At 31.8% G+C, this 16,553-nt stretch overlaps 2 protein-coding genes across 2 annotated transcripts; both read left to right on the top strand.

Moving 5' to 3' along the window:
* The first annotated feature begins 601 nt into the window (after positions 1-601).
* Positions 602-9,813, top strand: LOC146933062 (phenylalanine--tRNA ligase beta subunit, cytoplasmic-like). Its single transcript, XM_085704801.1, has 20 exons — positions 602-720; positions 788-843; positions 939-1,039; positions 1,945-2,074; positions 2,159-2,274; positions 2,849-2,915; positions 3,073-3,114; positions 3,261-3,302; positions 3,486-3,562; positions 4,913-5,039; positions 5,137-5,304; positions 5,976-6,104; positions 6,207-6,338; positions 6,553-6,687; positions 7,514-7,588; positions 8,089-8,193; positions 8,464-8,559; positions 8,677-8,760; positions 9,045-9,131; positions 9,297-9,813. Exons 1-19 carry the CDS (start codon positions 663-665, stop codon positions 9,111-9,113), a joined length of 1,809 nt encoding a protein of 602 aa, XP_085560927.1. The 5' UTR covers positions 602-662; the 3' UTR covers positions 9,114-9,131; positions 9,297-9,813.
* A 313-nt stretch (positions 9,814-10,126) lies between these two features.
* LOC146933061 (protein STRICTOSIDINE SYNTHASE-LIKE 12-like) lies at positions 10,127-13,002 on the top strand. The gene is made up of 3 exons (XM_085704803.1): positions 10,127-11,715; positions 12,079-12,351; positions 12,429-13,002. Exons 1-3 carry the CDS (start codon positions 11,480-11,482, stop codon positions 12,916-12,918), a joined length of 999 nt encoding a protein of 332 aa, XP_085560929.1. The 5' UTR covers positions 10,127-11,479; the 3' UTR covers positions 12,919-13,002.
* The last annotated feature ends 3,551 nt before the right edge of the window (positions 13,003-16,553 follow it).

Below are 16,553 nucleotides of genomic sequence, written 5' to 3'. Positions count from 1 at the left end.
TAGGGGGTTAAAATCTAAAATTAGTGAAAATAGGAATGTAAAACTGCATTTAAACCCATTTTCTATAAATCTATTTTTCAAATTAAGGACTTAACAAACATTTTAAACTCTGATATAATTGCAATATGTTTAAAAAGTCCAAAAATGATATTATATAAATTGAGATTGTACGATCTAAATGTATAAAAGTCCAGAAAAATGCATTTTAAAAATACGAAGTGTAAAAAATCTAAAAAAATAAATACAAATTATGTGAGATGTTAGATTTCTTATAATAATTTTATAGTTAAATCATGTCGGACTTCATGTGAAAGCATAGGAAAGTTAATTTCATCTATAAATGCAAATTCCTCGTTCAGATAATATCAACATGTAAAGAATTTACGTCGATGAAGAAAGGAATGGAAGATAAAATCTCCCAGCGAAAAAATATTTTTTGTCCCCATCCTGCCCCATTGACATCGAAGAGCCCTACCATGTGTTAATTAAAAAAAACAAGAAAAATAACCCCATATGAAAAGCTAACACAATTGGACCTTTAAAAAAAACTAACCCAAAATTTGGGTTGAGTTTAGCTAATAACTTTGTTTCATTTCAGGCGATCCCATAAGTTGTTTAAGAAGTGCGAGTTTGTGAGAAACCGCGATTTTGCGAAGAACAGCATGCCTACCGTGAGTTTAGGGCGGGATCGACTGTTTGCAGCTCTAGGAAAAACGTACAGTAAGTCACCTTCCATTTCTCCTTTCAATCAATCTTCAATTATTTTCATGAATTTCCATTTCTCCAGCACAAGATGAATTTGAAGACCTATGCTTCAGTTTTGGAATTGAGCTTGACGATGTTGTAAGTTATTTTCCCTTTTTATTTCCAACTCCAACTAATTATCATCATAATAATCTCATTAATTAATTAATTAATACACTGTCGTTGTATATTAGACTACAGAAAAAGCAATTGTAAGAAAAGAGAAGCATTTAGAACAAGAAGAAGCTGATGAGGATGAAGAAGTTATCTATAAAATTGAAATTCCTGCTAATAGGTACCCACCCCTATCATTATAGTCCCTGCAATTATTGCGTTTTTATCGTTTTAGCCTTTTTTTTTAAGTGTTTTTGTTTTGGTTCCGTCCCTGCAAATTCTAAAACAATTGTTTTTAGCCCCTGAAGTCATAGGTTGCACAATATAATCACGCCACGTGGACATTAGGGACCAAAACCAACAATTTTTAAATTTGCAGGGATGAAACCCAAACAAAAAAACTTGTGCGGACTAAAACCAAATCCTTACAATTGCAGGGACTAAAATCATATTTAAACCTATATTTTATGTTTATGTTGCAGATGTGAATCAACAAAATTTGTTAATGACATGATTGAGTAAATGTGGTTACTCCAATCTAAATTTTTTATGTGTATATATATATATATATATATATATATATATATATATATATATATATATATATATATTTTATTATCCTCTTATTTATTTTTCTTTGATTTGGAATTCATAATCTATGTTGCATTTGAAATAAGCTTTTGAGTACATTAGCGGAGATTGACAATATTGATACTTAGTTAAACTGGAATTAATGGAATACTGGTTGCTTCTCTTTTTTTTTTTTTTTATCAAGTAGTTTAGTGGCTAAAAATTCACCCCTTAAATGAATAAGTGGGGAACCCCGGCCCCTACATTCTGTAGTATCCCTGCCAACTGAGCTATGCTCACGGGAACATAGAGCTTGCTTTCTATTGTTGGAAGGAATACTTATTATCAATGATGTGGCACATCATTTTCTCATAGCAATTGCAAAGTCACTTAATTATGTAACCATTTGAAGCACCTCATCACACATTGTCATTGCTTTGAAATCATATGTTGAAAACGTGTTAGTTTTCTGTAAAGCAAAATGTCATGCTGAATTGCTGTTTACTTTTTGCTCAGATATGACCTACTCTGCCTTGAAGGATTGGCTCAAGCCCTCCGAGTTTTCTGTGGGTTCCAGGAAATCCCTACTTATAAATTGTCTGACATTAGTAAGGATGCAATGCATAAAATACATATAAAGCCAGAGGTAGATATGCTGTACATATACACAATTTTTTAGTACAAGTCTTTCCTAAGTGGAAAATGAATTGTTTCTTTTGTCTCATTGCAGACATCTCTAATTCGTCCGTATGTTGTATGTGCTGTATTAAGAGGTTTAACTTTTGATAAAGCGAGATACAACAGCTTTATTGATCTCCAAGACAAGCTTCATCAAAATATTTGTCGGTAATGTGATTTGAATCGCCACTTTATTTGTTTCATGCTGCTCATTACCTGTTTCTCAAATCAGTGATGTACTTGCTCCTATCTGTTTACTTAAAAAATTTAGAGCCATATTTAGTCAAATATGCTTCTGTAATAGACTTCTAGTGAATGATAATTTTGTGTTACAACAGTTGTAATTTTCTGTGGATTGAATAGCTTGCAAAGCAAGCCGTTGTAGCTGTATAAATTAGCTTAGCAGAATTCATACGTTTGGGTAATTTTCTGTAAAACAAATCCATCGCCTAAATTTTGTCTCTACCTTTCTCTCTGTCTCATTCTCTCTAGATTCTTCAAACCAAAATAGCCTTGTGAGTTTGAATGCTGTCATGTGTGCCTTTATTTTCTCCTTATCGAGTTTTTGATATCATACATAATTTTTTAGTGCATAAAAGGTTATTTCCGTACTCTGAGCTGAGTTTTGTTTATATTGTATATATGTATATCATCTCATTAGTTTATTTTTATGTTTTTGTTATCTCATATCATTGCACTTTAAGAATGATTGTTCAATTAATTTGTTTTCATTCTGTTTCAGGCGAAGAACTCTTGTCGCCATTGGCACTCATGATCTGGATAAACTGGAGGGTCCTTTTACCTACGAGGTTGATTTCTTTCAAACTCAGGAGCCCCGTATTTGAATTCTTTTAAGGCAATTTAACAAAGAGAGATCTTAATTGCCATTTTCTTACTAATTTGATTATATCTTGTTCTCTAGGTCATCAACATAATGTTTTCTCTCATGTTTTTTTCTTTTGCCAGGCTTTACCACCTTCTAGTATTAACTTTACGCCTCTAAAACAGGTAACTTTATTTGGGGAATTCATTTTCTATTAAAGCATATGTTTGAAATCACGTGAGAAAAAAAATGTTTTTGGTCTATGAATTTATTAATCAAGCTGTAAATCAAACATTTAATGATTTTTCTTCCTCTGTTCTTGGCATGGCAGGAAAGGAGCTTCAGGGCTGATGAGCTCATGGAGTTTTACAAAGTGAGTTTTTTGAACATTGTTTCCTTGCTTTATATATATAGTATAAGTTGATATGAACCTAGCACGAGTAAGCTTATGAGTCATTCTAGTCCACCCAACAAGGTGTTCATTTATTCTGTTTTTCTGTTTGGACATACTTCCTTTGAGATGCGTCTGAATACTTTTTTGATTTAATTTTGACAGTCAGATTTGAAACTGAAGAAATTCTTGCATATAATTGAGGACTCTCCTGTTTATCCAGTTATATATGATAGTAAGAGGTATTATATTTTCATTGTATCCCCATTTTTAAATTTGCAAAACTTTGAAATCTTTTAGCTCTCATTCTGGTAATACTAATTTACCACAAAGCTTTGTTTGTATTTAGGCATATTATTATTTGTACTATTATTGTTGCGTACGGATGGGAATGCATGGCTGCATGCTAATTTACATTACACTAAACTAATAATAAAATTGTGAATGGATGTTACAAAAAGACATTGGTGTGTAAATGCTTGTTATGATTCTAATTTAGACTATGTTAAATAATGTTCAGGATGTATGAACAAAGTATAATTATAAAATTTATGGCATGGTGATTAAGAATTTATTTTCAAACACGTTCTATGTTTTTAATTTCTAAACAAGAAAAAATCATGCTAGTTATTCTAAAATTCTATATACTGAACTTCTAAAGACTTCTCAGAACATGTTAACTTTTAAGTGAAGTATTAAAGTTTTTAATAATATCAGAGCATCCTATTGCCATTGGTTGCATGTTATTTTTTTAGTTTTGGTATTGCTTGGCATTAGAAGATAGCGGCATTGGTGGTGACTCAAATCTGTCTATTATCTAACATGGCCTAGGGTACCTTCTTTTCTTTGGGAGGAACCATGTCTTTGTGCATAGTTTTGTTCTACTTCTTATTGATGTGTACGGTAGGGGGGTTGATTTCACGCCTTGAGATTTTTCACTGAAAATTCAGAGGTGATTGAGTTACTTCTTCCATGAAAGCAGAGAATTTGATGTTTCTATACAAGAAATATGACTTTTTGGATTTACCTTTAATATGAAGCGATGTTTGCACAGTCAGTGCCTGAGAATTGGGCCAATTTGTTTCGTTTGTTTTAGTTGGTGGGGATCCTCGTCTTCCACTAGTTATATTATTTCTCCTCTCTCTCTCTCTAATAAAATGTCACTTTCACAAGACACCCTACCTGTTGAAATTCTAATTTATTTTAAATATTTCAGATTTAAAGCATATAATATACTCATTGTATGTTTTGCAAAGATGTAATAAATTTCTACATTGAAAAAGTTAAGTAGGTTTGTACATTTGAATTTTTACTCATGACACACTGACACGTGAATTGTAGTCATTTAATTTACAGATGCATACACTGAAAAGACTTGTCAAATATTCTTCAATGAGATGCTTTTCCACTGAATTTTGGTCTGGTTAATTTGTAGAAATGCTTTTAATTATGGCCCCTTCTCTATTTTCTGTTAATTGCACTTTTTTTGTAAATGAAAAATTGTGACATGTGGCCTTTAATATTCAGTAATGCTGTTGCTTTGTATATGCTGTTACGAATTCAGTTATTGATATGCTATGAATTTTTGACAGAACTGTTTTATCTTTACCACCAATTATCAATGGTGCGCATTCAGCCATCACTCTGGAGACAAAGAACATATTTATTGAATGCACTGCTACTGATCTGACAAAGGCAAAAATTGTTCTAAATACAATGGTATGGTAGAGCAGTGAATTTTGCTGACCTTTTTTGTTTACCTTTTCTTGGTGTTACAATATTTCGGATTACGACAGACTATTCTCTGATTTCTTAGGTAACAGCCTTCGCGGAATATTGTGAAAATAAGTTTGTCATTGAACCTGTCGAAGTGATTTCTTCTGATGGAAAATCTCACATATACCCTGATTTATCCGTCTACAATATGGAAGTTTCTCTATCTTACATTACTGGATTGGTCGGAGTATCGTTAGAGGCAGAAGAGGTAATTATTTCCTATAAATTTATTGAGAAGTACGTTCTTTCATATTGACTGCTTGTAAGCTTTCTATCATTAATTAGGCTTCAGGCATACATTGATCTTTTCCTTTATAAGTTATATTTACAATTGGTGATTATACTTACTATACATGTTCAGTATTTGTTGGATCATCTTTGTTATCGTTATTAGTGAGTTATGACTCTAGTCTAGATCATTAACTTTTTTGGGGTTTTGTTCACAGTAGTGTGTGTGTCGCTTTTCTTTATACAATTAATCTTTCTGCATTTCATATTTGACAGTTATTTTATTTTATTTTTAAATAAAAGAGTTTTCTCCTGCTGTTCTTTCCAGATTTTAATTTACAGCATGAAATATTTTTACCTGCTAATTTATTTCTCGGACTAAAGGTTTGCATGTGTATAAACAATCAAGAAAAAAATATTTTTAAGATCTGTACATAATACAGGGGGACTACGTATTCCTTTGTTTGGTCTTTTTACTTCTATGGTTGAGTTCTTCAGATGTTCGTGTCATTATTACCTTAAGTTCTATTTTGCTAGGCTTTTTATGTGCAGTGTATTGTCTTTAATGCAAGATTCAATGATTATGTTTTCTGATTGAAACTGAAATTAATATTGTAATTCTTGTGCCATAATTTTTCCCAATTTTTTCAGGTTACCAAGTTCTTAAACCGGATGCAATTGCATGCTAAGCAATCTACATCTGACAATAAACAGTGCAAATTTATTATATCTGTACCTCCTACTAGAAGTGATGTTCTTCATCCATGTGATGTTATGGAGGTACTGGCAGTGATACACTTAATCATTCACAGATGCATATTGGATCTATTACATATATGTTTTACAGACAAGGCACCCCTCTTTTGGTTCTTTTATCTGCAGGATGTTGCCATCGCTTATGGGTTCAATGCTATTAAGGATCAAGCAATAATCGATAATAAGGGGTCTAAGAGATTAGCTGCTTCCTTGACACTACTTCCTCTGCAGGAGCTGAGCGATCTTATCAGAAAAGAGGTATAGAACAAAAATATAGATCTTGTATCTCCTATAATTGAAGCATGTTAAAGTTTCATGCTTTTGATTTTCTTTAAAATATGCCAATCAGTTTATGGTGTTTGTTAAAACTAATGCAACAGAATAAATTACTACCTGAAATATTCTTGAATGATATCGTTAATTATTTGAAGTGCCTAGTTACTTGAATCCTTTTATTGCCAAAAAATTTCAGGTTGCAATGGTCGGATTCACGGAGGTTTTGACCTTCATACTCTGCTCTAAGAAAGAAAACTTTTCCATGCTAAACCGCAAAGATGATAAATCCAAAGCGGTTATCATTGGAAACCCCAGGTCTTCAGACTTCGAGGTTCATACACTTCAACTCTTTTAATTGAAATAACTACAGAATCTCTTAAAATGGTTATTTTCTGCAGTGATCTTTTTGCATTATTCTGAGGTTGTTATTCCAGTTGCTGGATAAACTACTAGTATTCACAGTTTCTTTACATAGCTCTTTCAATAGCTTTTATTTTGTTAATATTTCTTTTTCTTTAATGTTTGATTTGGTGGAGTCACTCGGTTTTCATGATCTGTTGTATACAGTATACACATGTATAAAAATGTTTTCCCCTAGAAACACTGTTCATTCTGCTTTTCATCCAAAAAATAGAAACAAAAATAATTGTCATGGAATACATCGCAAGACAGCTGTGCTGCTTCATCCCGGCTACCATCTACCAATCAGTTTGTCAAATCTGATGGATTTTTTTTCCTCTCATTTTGACATGCTTTTCCTTTATATTTGTACTGCTGCATGGGTTATACTCCCACTTTCCTGTTTTTAATTAATATCTGAAGTTCACATTCTCAACTGGATCAAACACTTGTATTTTATCTGCAGTCTGCTCATTTGTGTTGACCTGGCATTTTGGTGGGCCCTCTATGTTGATGGTGTTTATTGCTTTAACCATCCGTTCTGAGCACTTAAGATGCAGTCTATTCTATATGTTGATAATCTAATCTGTATTTGTTTTTAGTCTTATATTTATTTTATTTTTTAAAGTTGAGCGTATAACTGGATAATTGTATTTATGAGTGATGTAGTGGTTTTTCTCCATGTTCAAATTTATATTTGATCTTTAGTTTAAGTTTTTGCTTTAATTTAATTTTATGTTTTTACATAATATATTCAGGCTGTACGGACTAGTCTTATGCCTGGTATTTTGAAAACTGTTGCTCACAACAAGGATCACCCAAAACCCATAAAGGTATTACTTAACTTATTCCGTTTGGTCATAGATCTTGTTATCATGATCCTATGCAGTAAGTATATTCTAGGAAAGTGTGATACTCCCATGAAAATTCAGTTCCATTGATACAAAGAAAAGTGTTTATCGTCTTTATTTTTTGCTTTTAGTTTACGTACATATTAATTATTGGTCAGTGCCAACTTCTTCCTTTTAAAAAAGATTGTGATATTATTAGTATCTTACGCTTCAAGTCTATTGTCAAATGTATAATCAGTTGATTTTGATGTATCTTTAAATTTCCTTTATTTCTGAAATCGACAACTAAGGCTAGTCTGCTAGTGCTATCTTCTTCCAATGGCTTGATAATATGTTAGCATGTGCAAATTTGAAAGATTTAAACTTCAGTTAGACAAAATTGATCAACTCTACCTCTGCATCAGATAATTGAATTTATCATTTTTCTTAACTCTACTATTTTGTAAGCTTATATGAATATGTTTTGAAAAATTTTGGTTCAGATTTTTGAAGTGGGTGATATAGCTATTTTGGATGACAATGATGTCGGTGCAAAAAATCTCCGCCAACTTGCTGCACTATACTGTGGTGCTAATGCGGGATTTGAGGTATATTTTGTAATGACTTCATGGCAGTTTATTCTGTTTTTCGCTCGTTGAATACATCACTAGCTCCACTTGATTGATTATAGATAAGAATGAGTGAACCTAGATTTTTCTTATTCAAAACAGCTTAGAATTTAATTTTCACTTACTATAATTTAACAAAGTGTCTTTAAAATAAATATTGCTACTTCTCACAGTTAGAATACATTCTACCTAGATGAGAGAATAATAAATTGAATCATTGTACTTAAATTTATCAATGATGATATGCAGATAATTCATGGCTTGGTGGACAGAGTAATGGAAAAGAATGGGATTACCTTTGTTTCATCTGGTGATAAATCAGGATATTATATTGAGCGGTCAGATGTAAGTGTATATTAATTACTACATAGGATCCCTCGGTTTTTTATTTTGTCCTTTCCTTTGCTAGGAACACTTATTCTGCTTCTGACTTCTAAATTATGAACTCGACTCTTACTGAAGGAGCCCGAGTTTCTTGCTGGTAGACAAGCTAGAATTATTTACAAGGGAAAGCAAGTTGGGACTTTTGGCATTGTTCATCCAGAGGTATTCGTGATCACTGAAATTGTGTCATCTTGATTTAATATGGCCAATTGTTTGGTACATAATTTTGCATTCCTGTTTTTTTTTAATATATTCTGGTAACTGTATATTTTCTTGAATCAAGTCATATGCAATGGAATTTTTATGAGTTAAAATGATAACCAAAGGGACATTTGCTTAAGTATTCAATTTTCCCGTTGAGTAGATTGTATCTCTGGGAACAAATGCCTCTGTATATGTAGTTGGAGTCATATACAAATTATTCTGCTTGTTGTGTATTCTTTCAGGTATTAAACAACTTCGACATTCCTGATCCCTGCTCCTTTGTAGAACTCAACATTGAAAGTTTCTTGTAAGGATTATTTGAAACAAATGTAAGTGTCTCCATCCTAATCTATTTCCTATGGTCAGCCTTTGATGATGCAGCTTTGTACTTTTCCACGTTTTTTGCTCGTCTGTATCTTTCACCCCTCTTCCCCGACTACTGCATCATCTCCTCCGTCAAAATTTTGTTGGACTGATGTTAACTTTGTTTATAGGTTGCCATTGCCCCCTAGATGTTTTGAGTTTATCATTAATTCAATCTGGGAATCAAGATGCCCAGCTAGTTGAGTGACTATTCAATTGCCTTACCCGGTTCTTGGGATTTAGAAATACATTCCAGCAGCAGAATGTAACTTATCTGCCCTAGATCAAGGTTGTTTTGTTGATTATACAATTCTACCATTTTCTTTGTTTGAAGCTATTCAATTTCTTGCGCTCAGAACATCAGAAGCCTTAAACTACACGGTAGGGGATAATTCTACCTTAAGTTATAGAGCTATTGTTGAAGACAATTTGTCCTTAAAACCAAGACAGATAGATACTGCTGAAATTTTGGCGAATACAGTAAGAGTTGTCACATAGACATTTCTAACACTTATGTCTGCTTCAGTTTATAGTATTTGTTTAAGATTGTAGGATGTTTATGTTTGTTCTATTTGTGTTGACGCCATAAAGTTTGAGCTTGATGTTTGTTAGTGATCTTACTATATGAAAAACGGGTTGGTACCTCAACATTTTTTGTACTCCTCTTAACTCTCATTGTGTTTATCAAAGGATTCTTGTTACCAAGGAATTTTCTTCCCACCGGATGCCCCACCTCGAAGGAACCCCTTTGAATTCTAACCAATTTTTTTAAAAATTGAAACCAGCATCTTGATGAAAGATACGTAAAAGATAGTGATAGAATTAAAACCGAATTAATCAAAACTACTCGGTCACCCAAACTCACATGCCTATTTTTCCAAGATTTTAACCTATTCGCCACCACCTCCACCTTCGGATCCCATGGAGACTTCTTCCTATGATTAACATCCACCATAGAGAACTTACTTTACAATGCAAAAAATCAGCCGCCAACTTCAAGAAAGGACTCCCCACGTTAACCCCAAAGTGCTTACTTTTGAAAAAATTGACTTTAAACTTGGAAATTCAAATCAACATAGAACCAATTCAAACCAACATAGGATCGCCTTAATACACCAAAGATTCTCCACACAAGGTTTACAACTGAAAAGGGTATCATTTGCATATTAAAGACGAAATACAATTACATCTGCCCCCTCCATCGTGGAACCTTTGAAAACCCCTTTGCCCACCGTCACTCTCATTAGGGAGCCAAGACCCTCAGCCACCAAAAGAAAAAGAAATGGTGCTAACCTATTGCCTTGCTTGAGACCTCGACTAATGTTGACTTGTTCTTACTATATTATATATATATGGAGAGATGTTAGTTTACACCCACATAAAAATATTAGCAACTTACATTTACTTATGCAACGTTCGTACCAACTGAGTTAAGTTCACATGTACGTGATGATTCTATATGTGTTTTAGTAATAAAATAAAATAAATCTATATGTGCTTATACACATTAAGAAAGAATCAATAGCAGTCCATCCTTTTTGTACACATTAAGTACGTTACATTTGAAGAGGAGTTTTCACAAGTTACAAATTCACGAGATAATGAATCTGCAAACAAAACTGCAAAATCGACCACATTTTTTTTTTCTATTACAGTTGTATTAGCAAAATTACCCTGCATTGCTGGTTTTGCTTAATAATTAAGGTCGCATTATATTTGAAGGTAGAAAATATCGAATAAAATTTTGAAATTTATAATATTATTAAGATATAATGAAGTTACTTTTATGTAAACCTTGTTAAATCAATAAACTTGTTTTATTAAAACTACCGACCCGTGTATTTTTCATGTATCCGTGGCAAATATTTATCCCATTATTTTTTTATGTATCAATGATAAATATTTTTCCTATTTTTTTTCCATTTGTATGTTATTTTCTTAAGTATATAGTTGATAGTTACACTTTTTTTTTTATCGGCAAATAAAATTCATTAACACCAATAAGATCACATGTATTCACATGTTATGCTAAGTTCATGATGACATAACTATTAAACCAATCAAAACATGTAACAGACTATGAACGTTTTTTCTTTTGACAAGTTAAGTCTTGCATGCATTGCATAATTTGTGTGTTCTTTTCACGAGGTTAGTAATGATGAGTTGGTATATCACATTTTCCACCATTACACTGCATGCATGGCATGATGCCAATATGCCATGCCTATAAATATATATTGCTGAGTTCATAGTTAGAACTCACACCTTACAAAGTTACATCGATCATAGGTCCAACTTGTTATTATTGGTAACCATGTTGAATATGGCAATGTTTGTCACTACAACTCTTGTTATCTTCATGTTATGTTCTCAATCAGTAGCTATATTACAGAAGAAGCTTCAGCTACCATCACCAGTGACGGGTCCTGAGTCACTTGCATTTGATAGAAATGGTGGAGGACCTTATGTTGGCTCCTCTGATGGAAGAATTTTTAAATATATTGGTCCAGATGAAGGTTTCAAGGAATATGCTTTCACTTCGCCAAACAGGTAAATAAATATATCAATCATCACCTATTAATTAGCTAGCTAGATTCAAAAACTACTACGAGTTAAGTGACCGTTTATTTTGTAAAAAGTTTTATTTTCAATTTTTACTATCATCTTTTTTTTTTTTTGTGTGATCGGGTATCCTCTGCGCGCGATTGCTGAGGCTATTCCATCGAGTCGGGTGGGATCTATGGGAGACAAAGTTTTCCCTCAAGAAATTTAGCCTATCATCTTCTTTTCATGTTTATATAGAAAACACTGGGAAAAAAAAAAACGTTTTTCTTATTTTTTTGTGTGAATAAACAATGTGACAAATTTATAAATGAAAGTTAGTTAATGAATTCCTTTTTTATTTTGGTTCAGGAACAAGACAATATGTGATGGGATTGCAGACTTCTCAGCAGTCCAAGCAAAATGTGGAAGACCTTTAGGGTTGAGTTTCAATCATCAGACGGGCGATTTATACGTAGCTGATGCTTATTATGGCCTTGTTAAGGTTAGTCCTGATGGAGCAAATGTAACTCAATTAGTTGGACCTGCACAAGCCAATTCTACTAAGTTTGCTGATGGTTTGGATGTAGATTCCGACACTGGAATCGTTTATTTTACCGAAGCTAGCACCAATTTCCAGCTCAAGTAAGCATAGTTTCTTGCAGCTAAATGCCAATTCTGCATTACAATACTAAATGTGCATGTCACTTGGTTAATTGTAGGGATTTCCAGACACTGATAACCAGCGGAGATAATTCAGGAAGCCTATTAAGATATGATCCAAGCTCAAACCAAACGACGGTGTTGCTAGGCAATCTTGCCGTGCCATCTGGTGTGGCAGTAAGCAAAGATGGCTCATTTGTACTTGTTAGTGAATATCTATCAAACAGAATACAAAGAGTTTGGCTTAAAGGACCAAGAGCAAATTCATCAGAATTATTCATGTTACTTGCTGGAAGACCAGATAACATCAAGAGAAATTCAAGAGGCCAATTTTGGATTTCAGTGAATAGTTATTTAGGACCACCAGGATCCCCAAGACGGACGATTTTGCCCGGAGGAATCAGAGTGACTGAGAATGGTTTAATTTTACAGATTGTATCTCTTGGTGCTGAGTATGGTACTCAACCAGCTAGTGAGATTCAAGAGTATAATGGAACGCTCTATAGTGGCTCCCTGCTTGCTTCTTATGCTAGCATTTTTACCCCCTAGAGTATTTTACTTACTGTTACATTTGTATATGGCTATGAAAAAAATAATACATGGGGACTAAATAAAGAAAATTATTGATCAGTATATACTTGCAATGGCACCCAATAACCTCTACTAAACTTATTTAAATTACAAATCACTAATATGAAAATATAAAACTAGTTTTAATTGTGGTAATGGATTACTTTGTTTATTAATGAACATGGTGTTAATGAAAAAATTGCATATTATAGGTACTTAAATTATATACAGCAAGAAAAAAAAAACCTCATAATTGGTGTACATTCCTCAAGAGGGAAAAATTGCATTCCAATATTGATTAGGTAGTAGTGTGTGCATGCGCGCGTGCACTTAAAATCAAAGGGAAGCATAATTTTATGGCAAAATAGACAACTAAATCCTTAAGAAATTAACTCTAACAGAATGTTTAAACAATGAAATCATACAACACTTCTGTAGTCATAAGCTCTAGATTGTGTAACATCGAACTTCAAATGGGAAAAGATGTTAGCCCAAGTGAAGCTCTTCTTTCTAAAGGCAACAACCAAGTACTATACATTTGAAATTGAAATTAATGGTTACTTACTTACCATATCCCTGTAAGGCTCACATGAAAACTCAGTGTAAGAGTTTTGCACAAATGATTGTACTGCCTATACCAAGCATTGTGACAACACAATTATTTCCCTAATCAAGGAGAGAAATTACCTCTTTGATCGCATTGTTTATGTGAGTTTCAGATGGCCACTAAGGTCTACAAAATTTCTTTTTCAATTTTCAATATAATATTATTATTTTTTTCGGTTGTATCCCCTATTTAATATTATTTTCATCACTTTTAAATTAATACCTTCAACTTTACATTTATTGTAATATTGTAATGATGAATAGAGTTATAGAGTAATACTTGATTAGGATAATTTAGTGAATATTATTCTTTTTTTTCTTTTATCTTTGTGAAATGTTTAACTAAACTATTTAATTAATATCGAATGAAAGGGGTAAAAGTTTAACAAATTAATTCCTCTTTTTTTTTTATAGAAACTATATTTTATAGAAACTATGTTTTATAACTTTCATTTTCATCTCATAACTCTTAAAATGTCCATGCTGGTCCCTTAGTTTTAACTCCGTCAGTCAATTTTGTCATATTTAGTTAATTTTAACTCAAAATGTCTAAAGAGGATCATTCGATTACGCATGTCTATTTTATCTTACAGATCTATTTGATGAGGATCATTCGATTCTTTTCGTAATTTAAACTATTGAGTTCATCTTCTTTTCTTTCTCTTCTTCATCATCTTCAACCTCACCTTCATCAACATTCATCCATCTTCAAACATTAAAAATCAGCAGCCTAGAAAGAAAGAAAGAAAGAAAAAAAAAAAAAAAAAAAAAAAAACCTCGTTTTTGGGTAGACAATGTCATTAATTTTTTAACAAAAACTTATAAGCGGAAAGCCGTAAATACAAACCTTCTTTGAATACTGTCCCAAATTTATAAGAGGGGACCATTATATATAACGTGGAAAATTTATGATAACTTAACTGCTAGCACCACAAATGGTTCGAATATATGAACATATATATGGGAAGCAGGTAGAGTACTCTCACAATAAAAGTTATGTACAATCATCATCATAATAACAAACAAATATTATAGAGATATTAAGCGTAGAAACTGATATATTTGTGGACCATTTCAGGAACATTGATTTTAGCCTCTATAAAAAAAGTATTTATTTGATTTTATTTTTCAGTCATTGTAAATATACGACATTTTATTTTTTTGTCTTTGCTGCATTATTTTAGTTCTTGTTAAATTTATGAATATTAAAAGTTGTCCATGTAATATGTAAAATATTTGATTTAATTCATCAAAATAAGGAATAAAACAAACATTGTAGGAAACAATTTCAATATTAACATATTTTGCTTGTACTAAGTCATGTTTAAAAAGATATCACATCTCATTTATAAGGCATTCTAAACTATCCATTATAGTACAATTGCTAAATTAAAAGTTGTTATTTCTTACGATAAATAATAATACTTTTTATATGGCTCAATAAATTATAATATTTTTTGATAGAACTATAAACAATAATATAGTCTTAACTCGACACGCACTATATCATATATTTAATGTCATGCGGGTTGGGACATTGCCCTATACACCTTATAAGGTTCCTCTATAATCCTAGGCTCTGGTTATGTTCAATATATTAAGATTTTTATGCAAAGTTGCAAACATGGCAAGGTGAGGCTTTGTAATTAAACAAACGAAGCTCATGTGATTTTATTGTACGTAGCTAAATAAACAAAAGCTTAGAGACAAAAGTAAACGAGGGCTAAACAGCTTTAGTATAGGTCATGATCTGTGAATGCCATAAAAGGGAGCATAATTGTGCCAAAATCTGAACCATTGTTAGAAGGAATGCATATCATATTTGTTGATCCTGTTGGAATAACTTGAGCAAACTGTACTATACTTTATAACTAAATTCATCAAAGATTTGAGTCATGTGGAATCTGCATTAATAAGTACATGTCTCTGATTATTTTTTTAACCTAAAGTGGTATAGCACCTATTTTATGAAGCTTAGGGCTTAATATTTATATAATATAAGTCAAACAGGTGGAGATAATAATTTCAGCCTTTTCAGACCAACACATTGTTCATACCAAGTTATACAAAAACATAATCACTTTATAACTTTTTTTTAGGCAAATCACTTTATAATTTTTTTTAGGGAATTATAAATTTATTAAGTAAAAATGCCTATATAGAGTTTACAAAACTTTTTATTTTTTTATTACCATTCTATAGGAGTAAAATTTTCAGTGTTGTTTAACATTGACTAATCTCAATCGATGAAACATATAAGGTGATACGTCCCTCCCAATCAATTTTTTATCAGCTTAAGGGACTCAAATTTCATAATACCTAATTTTTTAAGGGTTAAATATGTTTTTGGTCCCTATAAATATGTCAACTTTTCGTTTTAGTCCCTCTAAAATTTTCCTTCAACTTTTAATCCCTATAAAATTTTCAATTTTCACTTTTGGTCCCTCTTTTAAAGCAAACTCATATATAGAATTCATATTTTTTAATAAAATTTTCCATAAAAATTCAAAATATTATAGAATCGCTCCAAAAAAAATTTAGAATTTTTTAACAAAACATGAATTTAATATGAATTTATATATTTTTACGGTTAAAAATTCATATTTAATTTGTGTTTTGTTAAAAAATTCTAATTTTTTTTAGTAAATTGTTTTAGAATATTTTACACATTTCTGCACAATTTCATTAAAAAATAAAAAAAATTAAATTAAAAATAGGGACCAAAAGTAGTGATTGAAAATTTTATAGGGACTAAAAGTTGAAGGAAAATTTTAGAGGGACTAAAACGAAAAGTTGACATATTTATAGGGACCAAAAACATATTTAACCCATTTTTTAATTAGTTCAATATTAGTATTTGTTTACAAATCTATTAAAAACCAAAGAATAAATTTATGTCTTCTGCCAGGGTCTCATATATGCTGGCGTTCCATCTAACATGATGGATTCAACGTGGGTTGGATGGAATCTCCAATAATTTCATAAAATTTTATGGCACCACTATCATT

The sequence above is a fragment of the Medicago sativa genome, chromosome 4 (genome assembly GCF_051527215.1).
Source record: "Medicago sativa cultivar Bolivia chromosome 4, Bolivia_mono, whole genome shotgun sequence".
Classification (NCBI taxonomy): Eukaryota; Viridiplantae; Streptophyta; class Magnoliopsida; order Fabales; family Fabaceae; genus Medicago; species Medicago sativa.
The sequence above is the reverse complement of the archived record's forward strand: the minus strand, read 5'-3'. Positions and strand labels throughout refer to the sequence as shown.

What these genes read in the sequence shown, in the direction of transcription:
- LOC146933062 (XM_085704801.1), top strand. Translation starts at nt 663, where the DNA reads ATGCCTACCGTGAGTTTAGGGCGGGATCGACTGTTTGCAGCTCTAGGA. An exon ending in AAATTGTTCTAAATACAATG is followed by an intron (nt 5,040 to 5,136) that starts GTATGGTAGAGC and finishes CTGATTTCTTAG; the next exon opens with GTAACAGCCTTCGCGGAATA. An exon ending in TATCGTTAGAGGCAGAAGAG is followed by an intron (nt 5,305 to 5,975) that starts GTAATTATTTCC and finishes CAATTTTTTCAG; the next exon opens with GTTACCAAGTTCTTAAACCG.
- LOC146933061 (XM_085704803.1), top strand. Translation starts at nt 11,480, where the DNA reads ATGTTGAATATGGCAATGTTTGTCACTACAACTCTTGTTATCTTCATG. An exon ending in GCTTTCACTTCGCCAAACAG is followed by an intron (nt 11,716 to 12,078) that starts GTAAATAAATAT and finishes ATTTTGGTTCAG; the next exon opens with GAACAAGACAATATGTGATG. An exon ending in AGCACCAATTTCCAGCTCAA is followed by an intron (nt 12,352 to 12,428) that starts GTAAGCATAGTT and finishes GGTTAATTGTAG; the next exon opens with GGATTTCCAGACACTGATAA.